This window comes from Neofelis nebulosa, chromosome 7 (assembly GCF_028018385.1).
Source record: "Neofelis nebulosa isolate mNeoNeb1 chromosome 7, mNeoNeb1.pri, whole genome shotgun sequence".
In the NCBI taxonomy this organism is placed as follows: Eukaryota; Metazoa; Chordata; class Mammalia; order Carnivora; family Felidae; genus Neofelis; species Neofelis nebulosa.
The window spans coordinates 63,712,532-63,728,951 of NC_080788.1; the positions used below are offsets into that span (position 1 = coordinate 63,712,532).

Sequence of the window (16,420 nt, forward strand, 5' to 3'; positions counted from 1 at the left end):
TTCTAAATAATGCTGTGATGAACCCCTTTTACACCCATCTTTTTGGATGTCGTTTTTTCCTCTGGATAGCTTTCAAAAGGGGGAGCTGCTGGGCCAAAGGGTGGAGAGAGCCCCTTTAAGGATTTCATTACACCTTGCAAACTGAACTCAGAGAGGTGAGGCTAAAGGTGCCCTCACATGCCCATGTTGCGTGTGCGCGCACCTCCCACACCCTGGCCCTGCTGGGTATTTGGAGGGCTAACTCTATGTCACTACCCAGCGATCTCTGTCAGAATGGAAACCCAAACTTGGGTTTTACTGCAAGCCTGAAAATATGCTCTGATGTGAATGGCCTAGTCTATTTTAAAAATTTTTTTTTTTCAACGTTTTTAATTTATTTTTGGGACAGAGAGAGACATAGCATGAACGGGGGAGGGGCAGAGAGAGAGGGAGACACAGAGTCGGAAGCAGGCTCCAGGCTCCGAGCCATCAGCCCAGAGCCCGACGCGGGGCTCGAACTCTCGGACCGCGAGATCGTGACCTGGCTGAAGTCGGACGCTAAACCGACTGCGCCACCCAGGCGCCCCTGGCCTAGTCTATTTTTGAGATTTAGCTCTACACTCTTGCCCTAAGTGACCCCATCCAGTCCCATGGCTTTCAATCCCTCTTGGGCTGATGACTCTCATATGTATAGTTCTGAGTCTGACCTTTCTTCTGAACTCAAGTCCTGAGTCTTCAACAACCTACTGGAAATCTCTAACTGGATCTCTCATCACGCATTTCCAACTCAACGCTGCCCCCCAAATGGAATTTTCCTGCTGTCTCCCCCTTTGTCTTTCCCCATCTCAGTCAGCTAGCTTTCCCCCAGCTGCTGCAGCAGAAACCTGAGCACCATCTCATACCCTCCTTTTCCTGATCCAACATCCCCTCCATCAGGAAGCCTGTCAACTCCCCTCCGCAGTGTCTTACAGGAAGCACGGTTCCCATCTTTACTGCTCCCGCTCTAGTTCCAGCTAGCAGCCACCCCGCCTGACTCCTGCAAAGCTTCCAGCAACAGGTGGAGTGAACTCTCTTGCTCCAGACCCTTCACTGGCTCCCAGTGCACACTCCTATCATGGCTAAGCTGGCCCTGGATCATGTGACCCTCATCTTCCTTTCCAGCTTCACTTCATGCCTCTCTCCCCCATAGCTCACCAGGCTACAGCCGCACGGACGATCTTTGTGATTGTCCCAAACGTGCCAAGCAAGGTCTCACTCAGTTCTCTCCTTATGCATGCTATTTCTTCTGCTTACCCTTTCTCTCAGCTCCCAGCTTCTTGTGGGTTGTCCCTTATCCTAAAAGCCATCCCCTTGGGGAAGCCTTCTATGGTCAGTTTATCTAAAGATGATGCTCCCTATTATACTCTGGTCACTGGAGTTCATTTCTTTTCTTTACAATTTGTGATTCTTTCCTTTATTTTTTACTTGTTTATTGTCTATTTCATCCCCAAAGGATAAGCTCCCCAAGGGCTGGAATAAGACACCCGTCTTATTAGTCAACTGTACTGTTCCCTGTGTTCCTGGAGCCTAGCCTAGGACCAGGTTAGTGCAAACCCTCTTTGGATAGATGGACTGTAAAGTCCTTGGCAGCAAAAGCCAGTTTCAGTTACTGTTCAGGGACACCATGTGCGCTATGTGGAATAGTCACCTCAAGTGGCATGTGGACACATAGCAAGGAAATGAATGTTCCTGAACATCTCAGCTGGTAACTAAACCCCAAATACTGTGATCTTGATGTTCTTACTAATGGGGTGTCTGGGTGGCTCAGTGGTAGCGTCCGACCTTGGCTCAGGTTATGATCTCACGGTTCATGAGTTCAAGCCCCACGTCGAGGTCTGTGCTGACAGCTCAGAGTCTGGAGCCTGCTTCGGATTCTGTGCCTTCCTCTCTCTCTCTGCTCCCCCTCACCCCTCTCACACTGTCTCTGTCTCTCAAAAAATGAATAAATGTTAAAAAAAAAATTTTTTTTTTTTTTTTTTGATGCTCTTACTGTTATCTTACTCTTGAGACCTTTCTTTTTCCCCAGAAGGCTTCCCCTTTACCTGGTTATACGTGGGTCTGGTGCTTCCTTGGACCTCTGGGCTTACGTACAAAGCAGTGCCAACCATCCCCGTCAAATGACCTACGTGGAAGAAGGCAGAGGGAAGGCTTTCTAACGACAGGAGTAAGGCAAATTTTTATTAAAAAAAAAAAAAAAAAAAAGAAGTTTTTTAAGAGTGAAGCATGATCTGTTAACTATTCACTGTACTCGGAGGAAGAAACAGGATGCAATTCACTAAGGCGTTACGTCTAAGTCATGTATGGCCACACATTGTGTTTCACACAGGAGGTCTTTGCTGTTGCACACGGGCGGTGCCAGAATGAACACCCCAGACGCCCAGGTCATGAGGTAACCTCACATTGCCATGTGGGGTCAAACAAAGCGTAACTATCTACCTGTGGGAGCCAATTACTCTCATCAAAGCTCTAATTTCTCAGAGAGAACAAATAACATAGTAAAAAGGGGATAAAATTAAAGCATTTTCATGATTTTGTTAATTTAATGAGTAACTGTAATTTGCTTTAGAATAAAATCTTTCCAGATGAAAAACAGGTTTCAGATTAAGACATTTTATACTGTAATAGTATACGTAAAATTCTCCAAAGAGAGTAGATCTTATGTTGAGTGTTCTTAGAAAATTAAATTAATAATCATAACCATTATTATTATTATTATTATGATTATTATTATAATAAATAGAAGGGTAGGAGGGGGAGCCTGGGTAGCTCAGTTAGTTAAGTAGCTGACTTCATCTCAGGTCATGGTCTCGCGGTTTGTGGGTTCGAGCCCCACATCGGGCTCTGTGCTGACAGCTCAGAGGCAGGAGCCTGCTTTGGATTCTGTGTCCCCCTCTCTCTCTGCACCTCCCCTGCTCACGCTCTGTCTCAAGTAAATAAACATAAAAAAAAATAAAAATTAAAAAACATAATAGGGCAGGAGGAAACGTGGAGGCTATGAATATATTCATGACATAGACTGAGATGATGGTTCCATGGGTATAAATGTATAACCAAACTCCTCAGGTTATATACATTATATTTGCAGTGTTTTGTATTTAAAAAAGAGAGACAGAGAATAAGGGATAAAAAACCTTTGTGGTCTGCTTTTTAATACACTACATATACAGGCTTCTGGATTTACCTGAAGGGTCTGGCTTAATCAAGTGATCTGCTGTATCATCTTGCTTGCCATCAGCCTAAAAAATATAAGCCAGTCAAATATCACTCTTAAAATGTTTTATTATTCTACAGGAATAGCTTCTCCATTTCTAAATGAAGACTGAAAAATTATACACAGAACACAGACTAACTAGAACAATGCTTTTTCTGAGCTTTAAATATGTTTTGTTTAGTTACCCGACTAATGCAGGACTCAGTGGAAACCCAATGAGATTAAGGAGAAGGGCACTTTGTTGTAGAATTCTTTCTTCGTGGCAGGAAGCTCCAATAGCTTACAGAAACCAATGTATTTTCACATTGCAGATGGCAAAACAGAGTCTATTTACTAGGAAAATTAAGAGTATGATAACAATAACAACAAACTCACTTTCTAACTTTCCCACTCCTGTTTCCTTATCTGGGTGAATTTGTATTCTTCTTTCCAAGAGGCTGGTCACCAAATCTGTTCCACTCTCAGTGCTAGCAACAATCAGGTAGCCTCACCTTCCTCAACTGTGCCTGTGACAGCACCGTCTCACAAGTGACCCTAAATTACTGTCTTCTGGGGTCACTCCACAGGTTCCTGTCACAAGAACCACCATTCATAATAGCATCTCTGACATTAATGCCATTAAGCCTTCCCCAAGAGGGAAATGCCAGGCACTGTTCCAGGTGCTTTACCTGTATTCTCATTTTATCCTGCCAGCAACACTGAAGTCAGTATTAGCATTAGGTACATTTTATTTTTTAATTTTTTTTTTTTAACGTTTTATTTATTTTTGAGACAGGGAGAGACAGAGCATGAACGGGGGAGGGTCAGAGAGAGAGGGAGACACAGAATCCGAAACAGGCTCCACGCTCTGAGCTGTCAGCACAGAGCCCGACGCGGGGCTCGAACTCACGGACCGCGAGATCATGACCTGAGCCGAAGTCGGATGCTCAAATGACTAGGCCACCCAGGCGCCGCAATAGGTACATTTTATACAGGAGGTATTGAGAGGTTAACTAGCTAACCTGCCCAAGGTCATGCCACAAGGGACCGGCAGGGATAGGATTCTAGCCTAGGTCAGGGCCTCCAGAACCTGTGCCCTTATCTACTCACTATACTATAGCCTCCAGATATCTTGGGGATCAAGATGCCATCATCTGGGCCTTCCTTGGTCTTAGCACTTCAAAATTCCCTGCTGTTGGGGCACCTGGGTGGCTCAGTGGGTTGAGTGTCTGACTTCGGTTCAGGTCAGTATCTTGCAGTCCATGAATTCGAGCCCCACGTCGGTCTCTGTGCTGACAGCTCAGAGCCTGGAGCCTGCTAAGGATTCTGTGTCTCCTTCTCTCTCTACCCCTGCCCCACTCGTACTCTGTCTCTCTCTCTTTCAACGTTTTTTTTTTTTGTTTTTTTTTTTTTATTTATTTTTGGGACAGAGAGAGACAGAGCATGAACGGGGGAGGGGCAGAGATAGAGAGGGAGACACAGAATCGGAAACAGGCTCCAGGCTCCGAGCCATCAGCCCAGAGCCCGACGCGGGGCTCGAACTCACGGACCGCGAGATCGTGACCTGGCTGAAGTCAGACGCTTAACCGACTGCGCCACCCAGGAGCCCCTGTCTCTCTCTCTTTCAAAAGTAAATAAACATAAAAAAAATTTTTTAAATTTAAAAAGCCCCACTGTTCTACTCAGGCCCACACCCTCACTGTCCCCTTCTGTTTCCTCCCTCTTCTCTCCTAACCTCACCTTCTGGTTTTGCTCCTATAGTTGGAAATTTTGCTCCTATGGCACCATTGATCCTGTTTTCTTTCTCTGACCACCCTGAAAATTAACTGCATGTGCTAGAGATTTTATGCCTAGCAAATTTGTCTTACTATAAGTAAAGACTCTTCCTCTGGCACTTAAGGCCTGCCAACTAGAAGAATCCGAGCTGTCCACCATCATCACTGCTCCCGTTTGACTCATAGCTTTAACCAACCAGACAGCCTGCTGGCCTCCAATCATGTCTGTTCACCCCCAGGGCCTTTGCTTACGCTGTTCTCTCTCTCTGGGATCCCCTACCCGGTCTGCCCTCAATCTCAGCCTGCTGGACTCCCACCCATCCTTTAAGGCCCATCTGAAATGTTCGTTTCTTTATACCGCCCTTCTGGGTCTTTATAACTATATCAAAATTTTCTTGTGCCTTTGGTCTTATATCTCGATTTCTCTTACTACACATTATTTTAGCTTTGCATGTTAAAGAACTACTCTGTAATGTTGTAAAGAATAAAATAAATACCTTCTGAGTTACATGTTGTCTAGGACTGGCTCTTCTCATATTTGTTGCTTGTTTTTAGCTTTGTTTCCCTAAATTAACTAAAAGCTCCTCAAGTGTAAAGCATCTAGCCTAGTGCCTGGCATGGTAGACCAAACTAGCAAACTATTTCATCAAGTATTATATGCCTTTGACCTAACTCTCATCCACAAACCGGTAATTTTATACCTCTCAAGTGGAACGTCCTCACCAAGATGTATTCACCCTTGCAAAGCCTAAAAGATCAGTGGTAGTTCACCCCTTCAGACTTGCAAAATTTCCTGAAGATTACATGGCACAGTTCAGTCAACCTCATAAGCATGAAAGTTATGAGGATAATGAAGGCATACGGGGCCATTTTTCAGGCATAGTCTAATCTGAAAAATACTCACCGTGAAGGCTAGATGGTCTGTCGCCAAACCAAAATCACCTATTTTTACATGGTCATCGGAATCCAAAAAAATGTTGACAGGCTTCAAATCCCGGTGAATCATTCCCTGATGGAAGAGAGCAAAGAACGGTTTCCCAAATACAGTTTATAGTTATACCTGTTTCCTAATTTCAAAGGCCAACCAAGCAAGTAATGAGAAGCAGATGAGGTGTTCCCCTGCAGACCACACTGGTCCAGGCCATATGGCCTCTGCACGGTCTCTCGACTGTCCTGCCAATGACCTTGCCACCCTCTCCCAGTTTACCTCCTGATGGTCCTGGATCAGATCAAATCCAAATGGTTCCACGGGGCAGTCAAGGGCCCCTTCCACTAGGTTCCCAGTCTTTCTCCTTTTGGCACCCTAAAACCCTTGCTCTGGTTGGGGAGACAGACACCATTTTCATCCCGTCTCTTATTTTCTTCACTATTTTTCCTAAGAAATTCTTGTTTTCTCCACTCATTTGAATTGTGCCAGCAGTTCCAAGTGCCAGCTCACCCATGAAGGCTTCCACAATGATTCTAATTCAACTTGCATCCCTAGCACACACGTAAGTGCCCAATGATTATCTGTTACGTGAACTCGGCTTTCTCCCCTTCCTAACGGCATCCTCATGATGCTTATTGTTTTAGATATGCTAATACAGGAAATAATTAGAATGTAATGAAAACACCTTATTGTATGATCGCTTCACTGTCATGTGAAGGTAAAGTGTGGCTCCTTCAGACCACAGCAAGTCCCTTTCAAGCACAGGGTTTGTCATATCCTCGTGCCTGTCTGCATTTCGAGGTGTGGCACAGTATTAGACACCCAGCAGATGATTAACAGATGCTGAACAGACTAGATGGAGAGGAGGAGAGGGCTCGGGGCACACTTCTAGGAACCCAGGTGATCTCACAGCCACAGAGTTCTAACGGCTGCCGTTAGAACTCCTTTTTATTTCCAACCTTGCAAATCGTGCCCCACCAAATCATTTATAAACTAGATGAATTACGGGCCTAGCTTTTTAGTATCAATATACTATAGTATGAACATTTTAAGTTAAAGAAAATTGAAGCAAAGGGGGGAAAAAGTACCTATACTGACTGATGCATTAGATAATCCCATTTTTAAAATGTAAGCAGTGTTTCATCCTGAAGCTAGATCCGTTACCATGTGCATTGACGTGACATTCTCTAACTCTCTAAAATGACATCTTATACCATGTGGCGAGCTGTGTTTCTCAGTCTCATTTCTACTCTTGCTAGGTGGCTTTCTGGTCTCTCCATGTTCCTAGGAAGGACAGCACTAAGCCATTAGAATCAAATAACTGGGCCTGTGTTAATCACACTCTTCATTTAAAAAAAAAATTTTTTTTTAAACGCTTATTTATTTTTGAGACAGGGAGAGACAGAGCATGAACAGGGGAGGGTCAGAGAGAAGGAGACACAGAATCTGAAACAGGCTCCAGGCTCTGAGCTGTCAGCACAGAGCCCGACGCGGGGCTCGAACTCACGGACCGCGAGATCATGACCTGAGCCGAAGTCGACCGCTTAACCGACTGAGCCACCCAGGCGCCCCATACTCTTCCTTTATTTTAAACAACTCAAGGAATCATCTTTGCTTTTGGTATGTGTTCAAATATTTCCACTTAACCCAGAGGCTGCAGAAATCTTTGTAAATCAGATAAATATTTTAGGCTTTAGGGCCATGCAGTCTCTGTCACAGCTACTCAATCCCACCCACAGTTTTATAGCACAAAGATATCTATAGGCAATGTGTAAACAAACAAGCATGGCCGTGTCCCAATAAAACTTTATTTGTAGACACCGACATCTGAATTTCACAGAATTTTCTTGTCATGAAATACTCTTCCTCTTTTGATTTAAAAAACAATTAAAAAAAAAATTTTAGACAGAGAGAGTGAGCAAGCAGGGGAGAGGGGCAGAAGAAAAAGAGAGAGAATCCCTAGGAGGCTCCACTCTCAGTGCAGAGCCTGACATGGGTTTGATCCCACAACCCGGGAATCATCACCTAACCCGAAATCAAGAGCCAGAGGCTCAACCAACTGAGCTACCCAGACACCCCTCTATTTTGTTTTTTTTACAACCCTTTAAAAATGTAGAAGCCATTCTTAGCTCACAGGCTGTATAAATGCAGGTAGAAGTGGAATTTGAGCCCACAGCCACAGTTTGCTGGCCCCTGTCCTAACCTTCAGTGTTTTCTTTGAACTTTCACACTTTATACCCTCTGTTTCTGTGTTTCTCCAATCTCACAGTATTTTTTGTCATAAGTTTTACATAAAGTTTCAGGTATGAAATGTTATAAAGTTTACTTTCTCATGGATATAAGCCAATCCATCCAGAATCTCTCGAAAAAGCCTCCAGAGTCTGATGGTATCCTGATATAGTCCCTGGTCAATGGTGTCTCGCAAAGTGCTCTTCTCACAGTACTCCATCTGGGGGCAAGAACAGACCAGGCAGCATTTGATTGTACAGGGTTTCAATTAAGGAGGACAATGGCGATTAATGTAATCTTCCATTTTAAAACTTGTGCTGTGGATTTTAAGTAGTTAAAGGAAAGGCTTGTTTTTACACTGAAAACAGAAACCAACAGTATTAAAAAATTGGGGGGAAAGAGGCATAATCATAGCACCCCAGCATAACCATTTTAGTTTTCCTATTATCGTTCACTTAAAACACATAAGACTTGTTTAAAACCTTGTGATAAATAATTTCATTATTTTTCAAATAATGAAAAAACTGAGAACTACACAAAATTTTGTTTTACAAGACTGTTTCCAAACCCCAATTTCCAAGAAAGGCTAATTAAAAATCTAATGATGTCGTTAGTCTTTCTCATTTGTACTTTTTTTTTAAAGATTTTATTTTTAAGTAATCTCTAACCCAGCGTGGGGCTTGAACTCACAACCCCAAGATCTGGAGTCACATGCTCTTCCAATTGAGCCAGCTGGGTGCCCCTATCATTTTTACTTTGAATTCATGACAATGACCTGCAAGTCTAGAGCAAAACATTACAAATATCAAAACATTCAGGATAGGGCTCTTTCTCACCCTTCCTTATATATTAACGTATCAGAAAACAAGGAAGTATCATTTAAATATTTTAGATCAACACGTAGCATTTGATTTATGAAACCAGTAAAACGAGCCTATTGGTTTCCAACCAGTGCCAGAGTTGAGATTTCTCATGAAGAAAGATTTTACTGTTTTTAAAAAGAGGAACATGCCATTTTAGAGGACAGGAATACACTCTCGTGCTCAGGTTAACCATCTACAGATTCTGATTCCTCCTCTAGTCCTCACGAGGGCCTGAGACTCCCAGACCATGATCCTACCGCACCTCGGACGCACCTCCCTTATATACTTCTGACTCCTGTCTAGAGCCTAATGGCACATAGTACATACTTCAGTTAGTGGTTCGGGGGACAGATGCTTTATTATGTGTGTTGTATGGTACCTGAAAGACGTTTATGTTAGGGAATACTTAAAACCAGCTCCAACTGTAGGAAAGCAACCACCTCATTAGTCTCTTTGGAAACACTACTTCTGGCACACGGTACCGTGTCTCACACTTAAAGATCTCCCTCCTTATAGATATGACTGAAAATACTAATAATGACACATGGCCCTATTCACTTGGGGAGAGACAAGTTTTCCTCGTTGATACGTGGCTGTCCCTCTGCTGGCAGAGCTCACCACTGGCCAGGACTCTGTCCCTCAGACACGTGAGCAGGCTTTCCTTTTAGTAAAGCCTCACTGGAACTGGTTTACCTATGGCGCCTGTCTGCCAAAGGTTCCAGGACACTCCGCCTAAAGCCACGTTGGTTGGTGTTTCTTCTGCACATGCAAGGATGTGTATGCATCACGCCTTACCTGTCCAGATTCAACTTGTTAGAGTGAAACTTCTGTCCATGCACAGTCTGGCATTTATGGAATTCAGATGGTTCTAATTACCCTAGAGACGTTACTTCTTCTATTTTTCACAAGTCTTTACCTCTTCTATCTCTCACAAGTCTTTGAGACAGCGAGACGGGGAACCAGAGGCACAGAAGGCAGAAGCAACTCGCCTGAGCTCACACAGCTGTGACTGGGGGATGCAGGAGGAGAACTTACGCAGCCTGAGTCCAGAGCCCTGTGCCGTGTGCTGCTATGGTACAGAAAGCATGAGTTCAAGGCTAGGGGGAGGGGCGCCATGTTACAATCCTCTCCGGCCAATTAATCTTTGGCAGTGCGGGTGAGCCCTCTTCTGCCCACTGTCTTGTTCCAGCTTCCTGAAACACACCCGCCAGCAACCACTGGGAGTTGCCGTGTCACCAAGACGCACACGTGCCAGGCCCTACCTGGATATATAGGTAGTGCACAGCCTCAGTGGTCGCCGATGGCTCACTTTCATGGTAACTGTCCTTCCCATTGCAGTCTTCATCCTAATCCAAGACGAACACATGAGAAGTCAAGAACGGGAGCTGAAATGGAACACGAGCATCACTGCCATCAAATCGGTGGCACTGATTTATAGTTTGTTTGTGGGAGCATTTTTCAACATTTTTCCTTTTTATCGAAGAAAAAAACCCCGACCTCTCTGTTGTGCAAACCATCAGGTTCTACTCTTGAATCATTTAAATACCCTGAGGATTATCTGCAGAAGACTGTTAATCTCTTGGAGGCTTTTACTCATCAAGTAGAATGTCCCCTGGCATGTTGCCCTCAACCAAGTAAAACCAGGATTATAAACTTGGTGCTCCCACAATACTTCAATGCATGACTAATGCTGAAACCAAAGCAGTAGGTTAGGTTACTTATACTATTATTCCCAGTTAAATTTACAATTTGTAACTTTAAACCAAGAAGAGTCTAAGGTGATTTTAATTAAAAAAAAAGGAAGTACCTAAGAAATGTTGGCTCATGCAGTCGACCCTCCTTCACCTCAATGTAACTGCTTATCTAACAGGGCCTACATGTAGACTTCTTTACCCATACTGAATGCACCCTTATAATTCTGTTTCTATTCGTAGAGAATAAAGCCATGACACTCGACCCTTTTTTCAAACTGGTTTTTCAGACCACAATCCACACGAAGAAACAGATGTATCACACCCAGTTCGCACACTCACGAGAGCCACGGTATACAGCTTATCTTTACTAGTGTGACGCACTTCGGTGTTCTCTACTCTTCTCGACAGCATTAAAAATTAAATAAAGCTGGTTGTGGCCCCTCAAAATTGTTTTCATAACCCGTTACAGGATCATGACTCTGTTAAAACGCTGTTCTTGAGGACGGTGTAGGGAGAATAAAATGATCAAGATTAACTGGTCATAGAGACCAACATAACTTCACAATTATGCTATTTAATTACTTAATTCAACTGGCATCCCCAACCACATAAAGTTTCCCCAAATCTTCTAGGAAACGGTTTGCACTTAAAAAACAAAACAAAACAAGGGGCACCTGGGTGGCTCAGTCGGCTAAAAGTGTCTGACCTTTGATTTTTGTTTCAGGTTCTGATCTCCTGGTTTGTGAGACTGAGCCCCTTATCAGGATCTGCACTGAGAGCACGAAGCCTGCTTGGGATTGTCTCTCTCACCCTCTCCCTCTGCCCCTCCCTTGTGCGCAGGTACGGTCTTTGTCTCTCAAAAACAAGACAAAATGAAATAAAACCAGCATGTCCATTTACTCCTCTCTTCTACAAGCGAGCATGTTTGATTATGTGGATAAATTAAGGCCTATAAATAAACATAGGAGTGGCAAATAAATAACCACATTTTTAACATTGAAAGTTTCTGTATTTGCATATCAGAGCAAGGCTTTATTATTCTATCAGAGGTTTATAATGTCAAATGTTAGTTTTCTTACAAGCCCACCCATGATAAAATGGTGTAATTTCTATTTACATATTTACCTGATTCTGACTCTTACTGTTCTCATCTTCAAAGATGATATCACTGTCAGAATCTGAAGCAGGTCTTAAAAAGAGAAATAGAGAAATACTGAAGAAATCAAATTCCCTGTTATAAATTCAACAGCTAAGAGTTATGATCAACTGTATCCAACTGGATAGAATGAAATCCAACCAGGAAAGTAAAAGATGACCAGGGTGGCTTCTGAGAAGCATAAACTTCAGGATCATAATTACTGGTTTGGTAAACCCTTTTTTAGAACTGCAGTTGGCCCCATGTCAAGACTCCAGGTTAGTTTTTCAACGTCCCAGAGTTGGAAACCCTTATCCAAAAGAATGCTCTCTAGGGGCGCCTTGGTGGCTCAGTCGGTTAAGCGTCCGACTTCGGCTCGGGTCATGATCTCACGGTTCGTGAGTTCAAGCTCCGCGTCAGGCTCTGTGCTGACGGCTCAGAGCCTGGAGCCTGTTTCAGATTCTGTGTCTCCCTCTCTCTATGACCCTCCCCCGTTCATGCTCTGTCTCTGTCTCAAAAATAAATAAACGTTAAAAAAAAAAAAATTAAAAAAAAAAAAAAAAAGAATGCTCTCCATAAACTTTCTATCAAATGTACTAAAGTGAGGTATTGGAAGGAATTCCTATTTTTCCTTCCTTCAGGGCTTGGATTTTGGAGATCTTGTGACAACAGTGGGGGGAAAACACCTTTGGATTGAATCTGGTTACTTTTTCAACATGCACACGTTTGTGTATGGAAACACGGTGACAGCCCGGGTCTCTCATTGAATCCCCTTCCCCCAGGGGTGGGCCTGGCGCCCCCGCGGATGATCTTACAGGAAGGGCTGCGAGAAGACACCGTCGTTCTCCTCCTCATCGTCCTCTTCCTCGTCGCTGCTGGAGCCCGGGCCAGCGGCGGGGAAGCGGGCGCTGGCCGAGCGCTCCCCCGAGGTGCTCCACTCCACTGAGCTGAGGATTGGTGGTGGCGCTGTGGCCTCCACGCTGCCAGGGCCGTCCCGCCCGCTGTCCTGTGCGGTAGGCCGAGACAAACCTTGCCCGTCCTGGGCCTGGGGCATCCCTGGGCTGGACTCCGAGTCCGAGGGCAAGATCCCCAGGCCCACCGGCCGCTCGTATCTCTCGATCCAGGCGTTGTAGTAGCGCACGATGTTCTCATGGTGCAGGCGTGACAGCAGGGTCACCTCGCCCTTGATCCTGCGGAAATGCCTGCTGGCCGGGTTGATGGGGATGCGCTTCACCGCGTAGCAGCAGCCATCCAGCTTGTTCTGCACCTGCCGAGAGAAGAGGGGGAGGAAGCCAGTGCAGGTCAGCGGCTCAGAGCCATGCAGAGGTGACATCTGTATGGCCTCACCAATCCCCTCCCAAGGCGAGCCCTTGGTTCTGAATGAGGACCAAAAGCTACAGTGGAGAGCCACACATTTCAACCTCTTGAGCTGAACAAAGTCTGGACTGCGAAAAAACAGAAAACATCTCACCTCAAGTGACAGGTGTATTTAGCTTAATAATAAGAGACCTGGAGAAAATATGATCTCCATTTGAATCATTAATTTTACCGACAATCACATTCCTGCTTTCCCAGTATCACATATGCTATCTCAATTTCTAAGAAATTGTTGAATTACGAACTATGTTCCACATGCCTGGGTGGCTCAGTCGATTAAGCATCTGACTCTTGATTTTGGCTCAGGTCATAATCTCACAGTTTGGGAGTTCGAGCCAGGGTCTGGCTCTACGCTGACAACATGGAGCCTGCTTGGGATTCTCTCTCTCCCTCTCTCTGCTTGCACTCATGATCTTTCTCAAAATAAATAAACTTAAAAATATATATATATGAATTATTTTCTGAAATCAGTATATGGTTTCAGAATTTTAGCTTCTCTCCAAGTTTTGTGTTTTGTTTTTTTTTTAACAAAGTCACTAAACACCAACTCAACTCCAAAAATGTTAAGTTGAATGCAGATTCTAATTCTCGACTTACAAAGCTGTGTAAAATTGGGCAAAAGACTTAATTTCCTCAAAATTCAATTTTCTCATCTATAAAACGGTACATATACCACTTCCCTTCCTCAAAGGTCACTATCTGCAAGGATTAAGTGAATGAGGCGAGCAAAGCACTTACAATCAAGGCCTCACTGAGAAAGATGCTCAGTAAAAAAAAAAAAAAAAAATTGGTATTAACACAATTATTGCCCACTGATTTTGTTATGAAGACTTATGATGGAGGGGCACCTGGGTGGCTCAGTTGGTTAAGCGCCGTGACTCTTGGTTTCAGTTCAGGTCTTATTTTTCAGTTCGTGGCCCCATGTTGGGCTCTGCACAGACAGCTTGGAGCCTGCTAAGGATCCTCTCTCTTCCTCTCTTTCTGCCCCTTCCCTGCTTGCTCTCTCTCTCTCAAAATAAATAAACATTAAAAAAAAAAAAAAGATTTACAACTGATGACACGTATTAAGACTAAAAAAATGTGATTAAGAACACAATCAAATAAAAACAAGAAAAATACAAAAGAAAGTTTCAAAGGCAGGTCTCTACATCCTGCACAGAGGCATCTTCTCTTTGGCAGTTGCACCATGCCACTGGGTTGACTGAAGTAGCTTTGAAAAATTTTTGTTCACCAGAACATTCCAGACCCAATGTGCAGGTCAAATGAGGTGATAAAAAGCAACAACTTGGCCATGGGCGGAGGGAGGAACTAGTTAATGACAAAATACAAAATAAAGCATCATTCTCATAGGTTTAGATTAGTATAGTAAATAACTTCCAGGATAGAGAAAGGAGTACTATAAAATTGTTTCAGATTACCTTTGTGTGGAAACAGTGGCAAGAAACATGCTTTTGAGTAAAACAGATCTAGGTCTGAAGGCTGGTTTCATCTGTTAGTGCATGTATGTAACCTCACGCTAATTACATAACTTCTCTGAAGTCAGTTCCCTTGTCTGAAAAAGGGGGTTAATATTTATTTCATAACATGTCACCAAATTGAAAGATAAGGTTTGCGAGCCACCTGCCACGTGACCTGAAATATGGAATGTGCTCCAAAAAGCTCTATGTAGCCCTGTGTTGTTTACTGCCATGTTAATAGAGTAGAAGACCATGCAAAGTCTTGGCATGGTCTTCAACCTTGAGTCTCAGAACACATCATGAACACTTGGAGTCACTGATCGGGATGTGGAGCTTGCTACACTGCAGACTTCTAGGAACTCACTTATTAAAATGGAAAGGTGCTGGGGCGCCTGGGTGGCTCAGTTGGTTGAGCATCCGACTTCGGCTCAAGTCATGATCTCACAGCTCATTAGTTCCAGCCCTGCACCAGGCTCTGTGCTGAGAGCTCAGAGCCTGGAGCCTGCTTTGCATTCTGTGTCTCCCTCTCTCTCTGCACCTCCCCAGCTGACACTTTGTCTCTCCGTCTCTCTCAAAAATAAGTATTTTTTTAAAAAAGTAAAAATAAATAAATAAAAATGGAAAGGTTCATGAATCATACTCAGGCCAACTGCTATTGAAATGCCAGATCACTGAACAGAATAGAATGCCCTACCCTAACCCAGAAACAGAGACGGAGTGTGAGGGCTATGGCCTCTCGGAACGAAAAACCACAAGAAAACTTAGGGGCTTAAATTACTAGACGTTTTTATTATATGAGCCTACCCATCATTTTTATTATATGAGCCTACCCAAAATGGAGTCTGGTAATGTTTGTGTTCAAAAATCTAAAATACAAACACATTAAAGGGCTTGATCAAAATTATAGTGGGAGTTAAATGAATAACATACCCAACAATCATCCACTCCCCTGAATATCACTGTGATTATCCAATCAAGGTATCTGCCCATAGTAGGTCTATTTAACCGTCTAACTAGAGTGTCTATACTTCCACGAAGAAAGTTGAACATTTTCCATGATACTATAATCTCCTTTCAGAAAACTCAAGATTGTCTTTCTGTCCCTGATTACCACAGAAACACCTATTTATTTATTTATTTAGGGGAGTGTAAAAGGCCTTCCACAGTAATCCTAGTAACCTTTCCTAATAACATTCTCAGAATCCTAAATGGGCATATGCCTTCTTGATGGAGGACCATTTTATTCTGTGAAAGATGACAGGTCTTATAGGGATTTAATAGCACAGTATCAGCCTGGGTCTCCTAGGAGGCAAACGGCCAAAAATTACTTAAGAGCAGCTGAAATCTCTTTCTCAAGGGGCAAGTAATCATGAGTCACCCAAATAGACAAGAACGCGGAAGGCAAGACCTAACAACGGCGGCCCTCGTAACGCGCCACTAGTTTTCTCTCTCCGGAGCAGCTGGAAAATACAAGGCATGGAGACCGTCTGGGGCCATTTCCCAGTGAACCCCACCTCAGCGCTAACCTCGCAGCCCTTTTATCCACAGCACCTCTGAAAAGCAAATGGGACAAAAAGGACACTTTTCTTTCTGAACCAAAGCTCAGAAAAATGGTCTTCATGGAGAGGTCCTGGCTCCGCATGTAATCATGCGGTTTTCACATTAAGGGACTGCATCAGGCAACGGAGGAGGCATGATATGTTCTTAACGTATCCAGGGGAACTTTCAAGCCTTTGACTTTGCAAAGGTCATGA

General features: G+C 43.7%; 1 protein-coding gene across 8 annotated transcripts in view; it reads right to left on the bottom strand.

Moving 5' to 3' along the window:
- The window catches only part of EIF2AK4 (eukaryotic translation initiation factor 2 alpha kinase 4), a 100,138-nt gene that overhangs the window by 43,142 nt on the left and 40,576 nt on the right, over positions 1–16,420 (bottom strand). For all 8 annotated transcript variants that reach the window (XR_009264226.1, XM_058738228.1, XM_058738227.1 and 5 more), the window contains 7 exons: positions 12,648–13,099; positions 11,823–11,886; positions 10,266–10,349; positions 8,238–8,360; positions 5,888–5,992; positions 3,200–3,254; positions 2,061–2,140 (listed from right to left, as the gene is read on the bottom strand). Coding sequence is in view for 7 of the 8 variants with exons in the window: in XM_058738228.1 (XP_058594211.1) it covers positions 2,061–2,140; positions 3,200–3,254; positions 5,888–5,992; positions 8,238–8,360; positions 10,266–10,349; positions 11,823–11,886; positions 12,648–13,099 (963 nt within the window). In the remaining variant the exon portion in view is untranslated. The remainder of the gene's footprint in view (positions 1–2,060; positions 2,141–3,199; positions 3,255–5,887; positions 5,993–8,237; positions 8,361–10,265; positions 10,350–11,822; positions 11,887–12,647; positions 13,100–16,420) is intronic.